At 45.4% G+C, this 14,497-nt stretch overlaps 1 protein-coding gene across 3 annotated transcripts in view; it reads right to left on the bottom strand.

Annotated features, from left to right (window-relative positions):
• LOC306750043 (voltage-gated potassium channel KCNC1-like) overlaps positions 1-14,276 on the bottom strand; it is a gene marked incomplete at both ends in the record, with an annotated part of 77,277 nt that extends 63,001 nt beyond the window's left edge. For all 3 annotated transcript variants that reach the window (XM_079233425.1, XM_079233423.1, XM_079233424.1), the window contains one exon: positions 13,737-14,276. In XM_079233425.1, the coding sequence (XP_079089551.1) occupies positions 13,737-14,276 (540 nt within the window). The remainder of the gene's footprint in view (positions 1-13,736) is intronic.
• Positions 14,277-14,497: the final 221 nt, after the last annotated feature.

Below are 14,497 nucleotides of genomic sequence, written 5' to 3'. Positions count from 1 at the left end.
CTTGTCATTAAGGGGTCAAGGTGGGTCCTGCAGCCAGACCAGTTCAGAATCACTGCCCCAGACCAGTTCAGAACCACTGCCCCAGACCAGTTGAACCACTGCCCCAGACCAGTTCAGAACCACTGCCCCAGACCAGTTGAACCACTGCCCCGGATCAGTTCAGAACCACTGCCCCAGACCAGTTGAACCACTGCCCCAGACCAGTTCAGAACCACTGCCCCAGACCAGTTCAGAACCACTGCCCCAGACCAGTTGAACTACTGCCCCAGACCACATGCATGTCTTTATTTGCTCACAATTATTTGTTGGACCAGTTATGTCCTTCTCAACTGTGACAAAAAAGCTTTGAAGAAAGTTAATATAATAACATGCGTTTGATCTTTGTTATTTTCTTCTGTTTTAAGTTTGATCTTTAGCAATGTGGGTTTCTTAACCCTAAATTAAATGGACTTCTGTCATAGTAACAAAGAAATTTGCTTCCATATATTTTACATTTATATAAATGCATTTTTTAATATTTTTACACTTGAATAAACAATAATCAAATACAAAGACAGTCAACATTATGTTCGGGAGGAGTTAAATGTATACAGTGTCCCTTTAGGACGACCATGATGCTGATGTGGCCCGGGGTGAAAATGAGTTTGACACCCCTGGTCTAGATTGTGTGGCTGCTCCAATGAAAATTTATTTGAAAAACTCTGATGAATATCTTGTCAAATTAAATCCATCATATTCCATAAAGGGAAATACAGTTGTTGTTTTTTGCAGTAGCTATGAAAACCCTCAGGCCCTGCCAGCTACCGTACGGTGGCCTGCCTGCCCCCTGCAAAGCACCACCGTGATCACTGCTGCACGGTGTTCCTCCTCATGGAAAGAGTTAGGTGTGTGTGCGTGTGTGTGTGTGTGTGTGTGTGTGTGTGTGTGTGTGTGTGTGTGTGTGTGTGTGTGTGTGTGTGTGTGTGTGTGAGTGAGAGAGAATGCACCAGGGGCTCGTCTCCATGAGCATGCATCAGAGGCGCTGCAACACCTCTTACCCCCACCAAGGGGACGAGGTGTGTGTGTCGAAAGGACGGAGTGAAAGAAGGCTATATTTAGAGGGTAAGAAAGGAGTGGAGGAGGCGGAATGGGAGGCAGAGAGGAATCCTCTGATGGATTTTTGGCTACTTGAGGAGGGGGATCCAGAGAGGGAACATTTTGGTGCATTCAAGGTTGTACGTTCTTGTGGCCAGTGCGTACAAGCTTTATTTTAATGTCTGTTCCCAAGCGGTGGCAGCAGTGCTTTCCCCAATCCCCCTAAGGAGGAATTGTTAGGAAAATCCTAAGATTACACCAATGAAATGCATCTTATACAGCTTCTCATGGAACGATATGACAATATCTGAACTACTCTATTGTATCTTAAAGTAAAATAAAATAATACAGAGTCACAAATGTGTCTGTGTTTCCAGAAGTCAATACCAACTGGCTCTGTGTCAATCCATCATTTAACATTGATGCATTTATCATGCTTTTAATTAATGGCACTCATCCTGTGGATTGGAGAGGGAACCGTCCTCTCTGTGGCTTGTAATTTTGTGGTGTGGTATGTACGGCCAGCGGCTTTTTTGTAGTGAGTGTTAGCGCGATACTGTTGGTTTGGTCAAACGACTATGAAAGGCTTCCTCGGGTCAATAACTCCCCCGAGGAAGCTCTTCAAATGTCCCGTATCAATAAAGTCACTCTAACTGCAATGTGTGAACGGATACATAAGCGCAGCTTTGCCTGTGATGTGTACATGCAGATTCTCGGGAAATTGTGTTTTTCTGGCTTTTCTGTGACTTTAAAGCAGAGGTTGACCTCACTGTTCCTGATTCCAAGCATAGACTGTATATAAATAGTTGACGTAGTCACCGCCTCATCTACCGTCGGTTTGTGGACTGTGGTTCAGTGGTGAGCTGGGTCGTCCTTCATCAGAGGATCGGTGGTTTGATCCCCGGCTCCGATAGCCCAAGTCGATGTGTCCTTGGGCAAGACACTTAACCCCAAATTGCTCCCGTAGCTGGGCCTACAGTGTATGAATGTTAGCTACTCCTGATGGGCAGGTGGCTACTTAGCCACTGCCCTCAGTGTATGAATGAGTTTGAATGGGTAAATTATGACAAGTAGTGTTAAAAGTGCTTTGAGAGGTCGGAAAACTAAATAAGCGCTATACAAGTACATATCCATTTACCATTACGGACTACTCCCAGACAATGCCATAGTGGCGACCTGTCAATCAAAGTAGCCCCGTCCTAAATCATACTTTGCTTTATGGTCTATTTGACTCTAAATGGACCATAATGTACTGTAAATGAATATCATGAGACCACAAACTCATGTTTACAATATTTACTGAGGGAATAAATCAAGAAAGAAAAAGAGTAATTTTCTCAGACTTCTTTACAACCAGAGGAGTCGCCCCCTGATGGTCAGTAGAGAGAATGCAAGTTGAAGGCACTGGATTCACTTTTCAGAACCGAAGGTTGCCATTTGACTCTCTGTTGCTCACAGCTCATCGTACTTGTTTACAATAAATGGTAAATGTACTTGTATAGTGTCTTTCTCGTCTTCCGATCACTCAAAGCATTTTAACGCTAAATGTACCACACAAAAATGACATCACTTTTCCGCCACATAATATTTGCATTCTGTGCGAAAGTAAGTAAGTTAATTGTGCAAGTAAAAATGCACCTGTAGTGTAAAGGTCTAGAGGTTGACACAGGGCCATCAGATGAATGTAGAGGCTCCTTAAGGCTCTCATCATTTCAGTCAATGCTGTGCTTTTCACTTGCATATTGTTTCAACTGATGTGGGATTATATCATATCATCACAAACAAATTGCCATGCAGAGAGACTGGGGCCTCTGGGGCTCCGGAGGGTCTGGGTGTAATCCTGCCATGAGCAAGACGAGCTCCGTCAAAGTGATGTGACTTGAGTCAGTCAGGTGCAATGATGAAAGCTACACAAAACCAACTTCTTTTAATTCAGCTGCATTATATTTCAAAAAAAGGGTCTCAGAACTCAAACATAGTTCATCCCTTCAGCGCTGGACAACGTCTGCTCCAGCAGCTGCTTCGCCATCTGAAAGTACCAACAAACAAATGAAGCTGCACAAAACAAGCGCTCCTAGACCGCGAGTGAAGATTGCATTCTGTGGTTGATTCAGCCCTCCCTCATTTCCGACGACGGCTTTCCGTTTCTGTGTCACTCCTCGGTGCCAGGACATTAGGTGCCCACATTAGCCACTTCAGCATCGGACGGCCCCACAAGGGAACAAACAGCACGCGTGAAGCTTTTCATTCTTCAGCGGACAGCTCCGTCGGCTGAAATCTACACCCTGCATCGGCTCGCTCAGCAGTGGGCGGCTCAGCGGCTCGGCACACTGGCAGGATTCAGACCCTTCGGATTCCTCCGACACCCGAAGGGGGGGTCAAACACTTTTGCACAGAACAGACCACAATCTGAAGAGCAGCAGTCTTTTCTTTAGTTTGGCTTATAAACGTTTTTTTTTTTTTGTCTCAGAGAGGCAGAGGTGGTGCATCATCTATGTCATGCACACACATGCACGCGAATCGTTTATGGTCAACGTGCTAAACTGTGGCCAAATGGTTACACAGACAGTCTGTGGTGTCAATAATGTAAATCCCCGGATATTTAACATTTATCTGCAGTTTTCTGCTGTGGTCCCAGTAATACTTGTTCCTAAAGTGTGCTGAAGTAGCACATCACACGACATACGTCACATTTGAGACTAAGGATAGGACCATAAATACTGATCCACAACAGAATTTCATTCCACTGGCAAAATTTACAAAGCATTTCAAAATGAAGTAAAAAAAATAAAAGTTGTATTCTTCCTCACTTTTACGGACACAAAAAAAGAAACGAAGTTAAGGATGCTGTAATTGTTTGACCATCTTCGAGGTTGTGCCCAAAACCACGAACAAAGCCAAGGGCAGACTGAAAAAGCGAGGAGTGTGGCCTTCAAAACAGGTGGAGCTTCTTTAGATGCGGTTAGACGACAACATCTATGAACCACCTTGTTTGAAGCACTCTGGCCTTAAGTGTGGGGGTCAGATCAGCATTGTTCTTAATTAATGAACGCAAACTGACGGATTCACAAATGTGTTTGGGGATTTTTACAGTAAGGGCTCTCTCCACAAAAATATGTGACAATAACACACCTTTGGAATTTATAAAGAAACAGGAGTCTTCATTTTTGCACCTCATTTGGGCAGCTGCTCAGCCACGGCAAATTAAAGTGTTTCCAGGCATGTGCATGTGACTGATGCAGCCTTTGTGTTGCTGGGAGTTGTTGTTCTTTACTAACGGGAGCCTAAAGCAGAGCATATGGTGTTATTGGCTGTTACAGGGCTTCGAGGATGCAGCTCAGCGCACGTTAACAGCTGCTGAGCCGAAAGCAACTCTTCCTGAGATGTCCTTGTTTTCAAAGACATTGTTGGTGGATAACATTTAAGGCCTAAAACAACCTGAAACTGACTTTTTTTAATGACGTTATAGTGCCCAAAAACTCATAAAGCGGAGGTTGTGTAGTGAGTGGTTGGCTGTACAAATAATCTGGCTTTGTGCACCACGGAGCGCTGTTCGCATCCTTTTTAGTGACAACCTTGACCTTTCTTGAGCCGTAACCAAATAGCATTGACTGCTTGAATGTTGCGTTTTCAAACTACAACGGACAAATGTCACTCAGCATGCTTTTAACCATCATTCCCCCTTTTGGAAGGAGAGCAATTTCCCCTCCACTATACCCAGACTATCTGTCTGAAGGAACACCAACCGCTATAGTGAAAGCACAATAAGTTTACTGTTTTGCCGGGAAAAGGATTCCAATGTAAAAACACAAGTTCCGTCTAAACATTGGTTTCGGCATCCGAAATCGGACCTTCTTCCTCTGTGCTATTGAGCTCAATTGTTACTACTAAAACTATTAAAATCACATCAATGAGCCTAACTCGTGTTGCACTGGGTGACATCTTCCTCCACAGTAGTTTTTTATGTAATCCCACATTCATCGTCCTGCTCCCCCAAAAAACCTAAATAGTGGATTCAGTCCCCAACAAATGCAAGTTTTTCTCGTGTTTGAGTATCATTGTCTAAAAACTACAGACAGCTGTGCTGGGAAATGACTGAGCCTTTTTTTTATGAAAAAAGTTTTGGCACAAGTCCTAAAACATGTATCCAGTTGAACCCACACCTGAGTGTCAGTAGTGTGTTGAAACTATTGCAGGGGTGCATGGGTTGTTGGTTTTGGTCTTTCCATAGGATTTGTAAACAACGTTTAAATATAAAGAAAAAATTATCTTGTTTAGAGATGCCATACTGAGTATTTGTGAATTGTTGTCAGGAAGCTGTCTTCTTGCAATTTGAGCAGCTCCTTCTTTCTTGCAGCCCTATCTGATCTTAAGAGCAGTGGTTCTCAACCTTTTTTTCTTCATGTACCCCCTGTGAAATATTTGTTTCAGCCGAGGACCCCCTGACCAGTGCAAAGACTTTTTGGTTGAAAAAAATATGTAATACACAGCGCTGTGCCATCAGTGTCTGCTTTAATAAGGAATATATACAATTCAGTTTATGAACTTTCATTTACATTTTATTGAATATTTATTAATTAAGAATGTTTAAAGGATTTTTTTTATATGAATGTTCATTTTAAATATTTTTTTTAAATCTCACGTACCCACATTTAAGAACCCCTGCTTTAGAGCGTAAACACCGGCACCAACATAGTGAGGAGGAAAGGGAGCTCAAATTATGCCAGTAAGGTAGAAGGAGATCAGCTGCATTTCTTACACACACACACACACACACACACACACACACACACACACACACACACACACACACACACACACACACACATGCGCACGCTGCACAGCGCGTCACAGCAGATCATTCTGCAGTAATCTGCTGCATGTGTGAATGTACTGCATGTGTCGAAGGCTCGGGGCTTACTGCACATGCTATTTTCTACGCTCAATTAGCTGCTTTTGTGCAAGTGTTTGTGTCTCTGCATTTAGCTAGTGTGTGAGTGTGCGCGCATGCATGTGTTATTGACCCCCCGTGAAGCAAGAGGACAGTGGAGATCACTCGGAGGTTAAACGCTTTATTTCTTGACATGTCATCAAATATAGTATGGTGTCCGTCTTTCTCTCTCTGCACCCTCTCCTCTTACATTCACGCTCCCCCTCTCACTCTCTCTTTCTCTCCTACGAAGGGCAACACGGAGAAAGAAAGCTCTGTCGCAGCATTATCCTGAAAAGCACAGAGGGGGAAGGGGGACCCTGGTGGATATATTGCCTATAGCGCAACAAAACCACTAGAGAGGGAGGGGGAGAGGAAGAGCAATGCTAAAGGTTTAAGAAGAAAAAAACATATAAAAACAGGAGGAAAGACACTGAAAAATGGCAGGTGAGGAAAAGATATTTTGAAAACCGCTAGTGTGTGTCATTAAATATCATCATCTGGTTGTCATAGTTTTTGCTGCAGAGGGGATTGAGATCTTGCGGTTACCGTCGAGCGCTGCGCTTCAGCACTGAAGGTCAGAAGCACTGTACTCGCTCCATAAATAAAACTGGCAAAGTCATTGTTTTTGGGTGATTCGGTTAATGAACTGGGGCCAGCTTCCACCCACTGACCACCTGTCTCACCTGAGCTCTTAAAGGAACAGATCTACATGTTGGACCTTGCTTTCTTTCTTTCCTCCTGTCAGATGCAAATATGTCAAACCAGGGAATGCTTATTTATGCTTAGCATAAAAGACAGGAAGCATCTTATCCTTCTTACTTTGGAGTAATTGAGTAGTAATTCGGTACTTAACTTAGGTACTCATATATTACTGTTGGCTACCCTTACATTTAGAGTATTATTCATCCATTTATCTATTTGTTTTTGCTAACTATGTCAACTGTTTATCTCAAACCTCCTATTGCAATTGTTTATTCATTACTTTAAGCTAGCTATTTCAATAGTTTTGCAAATGCCTCTTATATGATCAAGTTTTTTTTCCCTATTTATCCGTTGCCTTGAGTAAACTATAACTTATCAGCTTGTTTGCTATGCACAGCAACACGGGGTGTCCCAACTGGATAGATTGGTGGGAGGTGTGTAATGTGTGGTCAGCATATCGTAGCTAGTCAACATTTACTAATCTTGACCAGCCAAAGCAACTGTTCCTGAGATCTAATTGTCTTTAAAGAGATTGTTAGGATGATATTTAAGGCTTAAAACAACCTAAAACTAACGTTATCGTGCCACAAAAACTCATGAAGCGGAGGTTGTGTAATGGGTGGTTTGGCTGTACATAACATCTGACTGTGTGCACCACGGAACCCGTTGGTTCATCTCACTTAAAGTTATTTTGATGTCCGTTTTCCCCCAAAGGTCCAGCAACACGAGCAATCGTGCACGTGTGCAAGCCCCTGTGGTGTTTAGGCAACAAAACGATTTGGGTAGGTTTAGTTTAAGATCATGTTTTGGGTTAAAATTACTACCAACTTAGTTATCTAAGTATGGTGAACGTTGACTTCTAGTTCCACACAGGACACAGAGGTCTCCTGAGGGAAAGTCAGGTTTTTTTGGACCCACCCATCCACACCAACCTTCTCACGGACTTTCTTTATACTACGTCCCTGTCCTGTCAGGATTATGTGGATTCCATACACATTATAGTGCCCTCCATTTGTATCTGTACATGGTACAGGTATCTGTACCTACTGTACTATTACTATTGGGAAAAGCCTGGGCTGGTTATTGTGATGATATATTTCTTCTGAAGAACAATATCAACACAATTTGAATCCTGTTTATGTTCCATACTATGTGAATGTGTTCTTTTTTTTCAAATTAGTTGCGGTACTCTGGTATGGTCTACTGAGAAAACAAAGTATTGTCCACCAACTAGTTTCTGTCTGCTGTTTGGTGCAGAGCAGGTAGTGTACAGTGGGTTTAACGACTTAAAAATAAATAAATATGAAAACAGCTACCAGCTGCTGGTGGAAAAGAGGTCAGTTTGACCAGTTTGTGGTCAGTGTGTCACAGTTCAGCAATCACTCACTCCCTTCTGTATTACCTCGTCAGCTCCATCACTCTCACCTGCCCACTCTGCTGCACTCACCTAATCAGCTCACTCAGTGCACCTGGTAGTCACACTCACCCCATCAGCTTATTCTGTTCACCTGTTAGTCACACCCATCTCGTCAGCTCCATCACTCTCATCTGTCCACTCTGCTGCACCTATTGCCTCTAGTGCCCCAGCTTTACTCACACTCACTGCCAGACCCTCCAGCAATTACTCCCGGACTGCTCTCCCGTTGAAGAACCTGCCCATTTAGACTTCCCCGCCTTGTCTCTGTCCCCGAAGGTCCCCCTGGTTCTTGTCGGCTTTTTCCCCGGAAGCAGATTCTGGACTGTTTGTGTTTTGTTCAATCTGCCTGGAATAAAGTTTGTGGAAACTATTCTGGAATCCCCGTTACACAGTGAAATATCTTTAAAAAATCAACACACGTTTGTGCCAGAGAAACGGAGGTTAGAGCTTCTATTCAAGTTTCAAATGTTTGACGAACCCGTTCAAGGTCGTTTTCGAAAATAGGCGACTAGCTAGAGCTACAACGGTCACATTAAACCACACTTTGATTGTGTATCGTATAGCTGATTATCAATAAGGAGAGACCGGATGTGTACTTGAATATCAGTGGGAAGAAACGTTGTTTTCACTTTCATAAACCATGTGGCTGAGGTGTAATCCCCTCAAGGGAAACGTATTTCAATCGACTGTGTCGCTGCAGCATAGGCAGTAGGGGTGCAACGGATCATAAAACCCACGGCACAGATCGAATCATGGAGTGGAGTCACGGATCGGATCAGCACAAAAGAAAAAAGGGAGCAAAGATAACTTTTAGAGATCCCTGATCATGTTTTTTTCTAATTGATCAAAGGTGACACATATTGTCAAATACAGATCATTGTGTTGTTTGGTTGTAGCAGCTGGTTCTGACCAACACTATCGTACAAGATTACATGTTAACACATCATGATATAGAATTTACCTTCACCCAATAACTAATTTCCACTGAACAGAGCCTGAACGCATCATAATATTACTGAACCTTCGTTCGTTGGCCGTTAGCGGTGCTGCTAACGTTACTAGCTCTCCTGTTGGTTTAAACACTGATACGTTGTTTACAATGTCACATGATTAGAGATCAACAACTAGAAAAACATTGACGATGTTCTGATCACATGTTCTTCTGAATATTGTAGGATAGTGATCGTCAGTAAAGCCTTTTCACACTGTGATGGTTAACTTTAAACTGTGTCATGTTCACATGCATGCTGAACCATGAGGGGTATCAGTACGGAGCCACAGTGGTCCGTTAAACCACTAGTGGGCAGTACATGCAGATAGACTTTGCCAGTTGATGCGAAACGATTGCTTTTGTGGCAGTCCAATTAAATGCAAAGGTTTTTATTTAAATCCCTCTTGTAACTGTATACACCGTTCAAATAATCCGTTTCACTTTAATTAACGATTCCATTGTTAACAAAGGAATATCGATCATTAATGCTTTAAAGCAGTGGTCCCTTCTTGTGTCCACAACCGCCTTTGATGTGTATTGAAAGAAACGTGATGATGCTGAACTGTCTGTCTGGTGCGTCGATAGTCATCTAGAATGGGGGAAATCTTAAAAAAAAAATTGGTGTCACATCACCTTACCCAAAAACTGGGCACATCAGCGGTCAGTATTGTATGTGCTGACAGGATTGGGCATAGCTGAGCTTTCTGCCAGCCTAACTGCAGTATTAAGTACTACGCTTCGGCCATGACGGCACAGACAGCATAATGATGAGGAACAAAAATAACTCGCGTGTGCAACACGGCCGCTGAGAATGAGGTCAAAATGACATTAGCGGTGCCGCAATTGGCTGCGTGTGGTGGAAGACACAGAAAAGCGTGTGAGTGTGGAGGTGTGTGTTGCTACTGTGTTGGTGTTTTGTTTCCCTCCTTGAGGAGCTGGGAATTGCCATCGCCATGTGATGGGATGGAGAGAGGTGGGGGGGAGGTTTTACTTACAAAGGAGCACCATTCAGCTGAGAGATCCACCTGAATGAGGCTTGCCGAGACGCTTGGCCCCGATCGATAAGTGGATACGAGCATCCCAGCGTGCCCAGCTCAGCAGAAAAAAGGGGAGGGGGGGGGGGTATTAAAATAGGGGCAGCAGGAACGAAAACTGTGTTGTGGTGCAGAAAGTGACCCCCATACTGTTCTTCTTCTTCCTCTTCTTCCCCGACCGCTTTCTACTCTGAATGCATCTCAACACACTCACACACACACCACAACCAAAAACACCTCTCATCCTGTCACCCCCTCCCCTCCCCTCTCTATCTCTCCCTCCTTCTCTGCAGCAGACTAGAGCGCAGTCAGCTACTACGGGGACTGCAGTGTTACGCTATAGCACAAGCGGAGAGCTGGAGAGAACCAGAGAAGAGGGAGGAAGGGGGGAGGGGCCTCAATAGCGATAATAAGCAATCCAGCACTCAGCTCTAAAATCGCGGTAATAAAGCATGCACGAGCCGTCCATGGTGACGACGGTGAGAAGAGTAACGATGGAGGCGGGAGAGACAGGAGGGGTAGAGCTGCAGAAGAGCAGAGGACAGGAGGGGGAAAAGAGAAGAGATGGAAAAACCGTGCTGCAATTGCGGGGATGTTGCATATGTGTGTGACGGACGGACGCACGGAATTTAACCTGCGATTAATTTCCTCCCCAGCCGAGAGACCGCTCACAAGGTTCGCCCTCGTCGTTCTCCAACGAGCTAATCAGCTAAAACCGAGCCGACTGCCTGACCTCAGCCTACCTGAGCGCCGCTGCTGCTGCGCTGGTTGCCCCCCCTTTTCCAACCTATCTTTATGTCACCCGCGCTGGCACCAAAAACTATTGACTGCAACACTTTCAAAGTCACCTCAGCTGTCATACTGATCCCCACCCCTCCCATGACACCACCCCAGCCTTCAATTTGTCTTTTTGGGGGGGGGGGTTCTTCGTTGGCTTGTTTGGCTGCCATTTCAATTTTCCAACGAATTTAAGGAAAAAGCTGCACAGAGCAAGATTCTGCTTGGGGAAGCAGATCAATGCTGCAGGTTCACACTCCATCTAAACTCCTTGTGAGACAGCCCCTCTCCTCTTTTAGGTGTGTGCTATAAACCAGTGGTTCTCAATCCTCACAGACCTAGCGACAACTACCGACTACTACCCCTGGTGAAGAACACCAAGTACCGCAATATGTTTGACCAAACATCCCCATGTCGTTATTGCGGCCTTATTGTAGGGTTGATTTTGGCGCCTTCACTAGTAACCTACACAATGAGATTTTTTCGAGAATTTTGGCTAGTTAAATGCATAGCAGTCTTTTAAAAATAAAAAAGGTTTACATTTAGGAATAGATCATCGCTTGGGACAACTTAACCACGGCAGTGTCGTTGGTGAAGTACTAAAGTTAAGCCACAAAAAAGTAAACGTTTCACATGGGGAGCGAACAGTGGCCTCCTGGCTGAAAGATCACTATTTGTTGGAACCATCCAGCTCCCTTGGTACTTAAGCAAACTACTTCCTGCACTTAACGTTGGCATTGGCCACAAATTGTGAGGCGCAAAATCAACTAATTTGGACATCATCTCTCGGGGAAAATGGGCTGAAACCATACCCGCTTCACCATATCCGCAAGTTCTTAGACGTGTGTGTGTGTGTGTGTGTGTGTGACAGATCTGACGATTTAATCAATTAAGTGACAAAATCATATGTGTTCGTCGGCTAATAATGTCTTTGGTGTGCTGTCTGCTTATGTCCACAGAACCGTGAACAAAAGCAGTTTTTTAAGAGAAACCATGACTGCGGGTGAAGGCGAAACTGAGTGGAAAAATAAGTGTAGAAATAAAATCTCAGCACAAGACTTAATTTTGCCTGGACTGATGGTGTTAATTATTTTAGCACCAATTAATATTGGTGCTAAAGCAATTAATATCATCAACACAAAATCGTGGGAGTAGGGATGCACCGACACCAATATCGCGACGATACTGACTCGAATAGCTTGGTCGGGTATCTGTGACCATGGAGTCGCTCAGTTCAACTCCATTCCTGTATATACAAGTTTTAACCAATAAGTTATACAGTATTTATACTGTATGTGTTTTTTTTTTTGTTTTAGCTTTTAAAAGTTACGAAAACAATGTTTTAGTCAAGGCTGAATGTAAGGAATGATAGCAGTCACTTAATTAAACGCTGCCCAGGTATCGGTATCGGGACTGAAATAGAATCAGTCCATCACTACATGGAATTGTGGCCAAAAGTTCAAACTGGTAACGTTCCGGGATCTTCACAACTCTTCCTCTTATGATGGATCTAACCCCTCCGTCACCCGTGTTCGACCCCTGACCCCATGCGTCATCACACACTGCGACTTCACCCACTCTGCACCAACCCTCACCCTCCGCGTCACACATTTTAAATAATCTGGCAGAAACCAAGGGTGTACATCGGCCACCCTTAAACCGGTCTATCGCAGTAAAGTGGTCTTCGCTATACACGGCAATCCATCCCCCCATCTCCCGACTCTTACCCTTCCGCTTTACTACATGAAGGGTACACTATGTCCTGCATTTCCACTCTTTTTAAGCCCCAAAGGATTGCCCATCTGTGCTGTAAAGCAGTGTTGTTCCTGCCAGATACCAGCTCTACATATGTTAACTCTAATGGAGTCGATGATGAGATTGAAGACACTCATGTCGTTCTCCAGTCTACACCGATCAGCAAAGGGAAGCAGCAAACTGACGAATGCAGAGAGGAAGAGCAGTGTTTCGTGGCGCAACAGTGTTCGCAGCATCACATCCAGACACAGGTAACCTGCCAGCACACAGAACCATATGCACACTCATGAATAAAAAGTAACACACACACACACACACACACACACACACACACACGCACACACACACAGCATGTTATTGGATGCAGTGTGAGGTGCACGCTTTGGTTTGGTCTATAGCATGTGAAAGAGAGTATGGAGCGGCACTAACCACCAACCTTTGGGTTTCCCCCTTCAGTTACTCAGTGGTTAAGTACATAACTGGACCACACCTGAACTCTAAATCAGGGTTGTGCCTATTTAAATCGTGTTAAAACTGTGCCAGCATTTTGCAGGAGAAATAATTTGGCACACACACGCGTAGACACTGGATAGAGAGACATAGAGGGAGACGGAGAGAAGGCTGGACTGATGCGCACTGACGCATCAGCGGTGGTCAAGTCTTAACACGATGACATCAATGGGAGAGATTAAAAAGAAAAGAGCAGCGGAGGAGAGTAGGGGGTGGAGGGGGACATGAGAAAGGAAGGGAGAAAACATTGCAGTGAATTTGACATCCTTCCACTCCTCCAAAAACACTTAGAGAGGGTAACTTTACGCGCAACAATGCGCAGTGGCCAAAAACTGTGCCAAACGGCGCATGCGAGTGCTGCGCATGGAATGAAGGAGCGAAGTCCATTAATATTAAAGATGCAGAGAAACGGGAAAGTGTGTGTGTGTGTGTGTGTGTGTGTGTGTGTGTGTGTGTGTGTGTGTGTGTGTGTGTGTGTGTGTGTGTGTGTGTGTGTGTGAGGGGGGGGGGGGGGGGGAAACGGACACTTGTCCGGCCACTCACCCGCGCGTATTTGGAGGAGTACGGGTCCTCGAAGAGCGCCCACATGTAGGGTCGCCACACTTCCCACCTCGTCCTCCTGCGGCCGTCCTCCTGCATGCACAGCCGCTTCTGGTCGCCGTCCGCCCCGCCGGTGAGCGCTGGGTCGTCCTCCTCGTCCGGCTCGGGGGTCTCGAAGCTGTCCAGGGCTTCCTCGGCGTCGCGGTGCTGCCGGTAGTTCATCCAGCAGCACGCCTCCACGTCCGTCTCGTCGATGCCCCAGAAGGCGAGCTCCTCCTCGAAGAGCGGCCCGCACACATCGTTGGGGCAGTGGAGCTTGCCAGTGCGGTAGTAGTTGAGGATGAAGGCGAATGTGGCCGGGTGGCGGTCGAAGAAGAACTCGTCGGACTTGGGGTCGTAGTCGAAGTTGCTGTAGGCGTCGGGCTCGGTCAGCCAAGACAAGCGCGTGCCCGGCAGCGTCTTCAGGGTGCTCCGGTAGGTCTCGTGTCGGATCCCGCCGCAGTTGATCACGATCTTCTCGCTATCTGACGCCGAGCAAGTCATGACTGCGCTGGAGCATGCTTCGGTCGGCGCGCCCGACTGCTGCTGCTGCTGCTGCGGCTGCCCTTCCCCATCCACCGCCTGGTCCTTCGCTCGGAATGCTACTGTTATACCGTCCCGGCAAGGAGTCACAGGGCCAACTGGGAGGAGGAGGAGGAGGAGAGGAGAGGAGAGGAGAGGAAGGAGGAGTCTGTGTGTGTGTGTGTGTGTGTGTGTGTGTGTGT

Source organism: Taurulus bubalis (genome assembly GCF_910589615.1).
Source record: "Taurulus bubalis genome assembly, chromosome: 17".
In the NCBI taxonomy this organism is placed as follows: Eukaryota; Metazoa; Chordata; class Actinopteri; order Perciformes; family Cottidae; genus Taurulus; species Taurulus bubalis.
The sequence above is the reverse complement of the archived record's forward strand: the minus strand, read 5'-3'. Positions and strand labels throughout refer to the sequence as shown.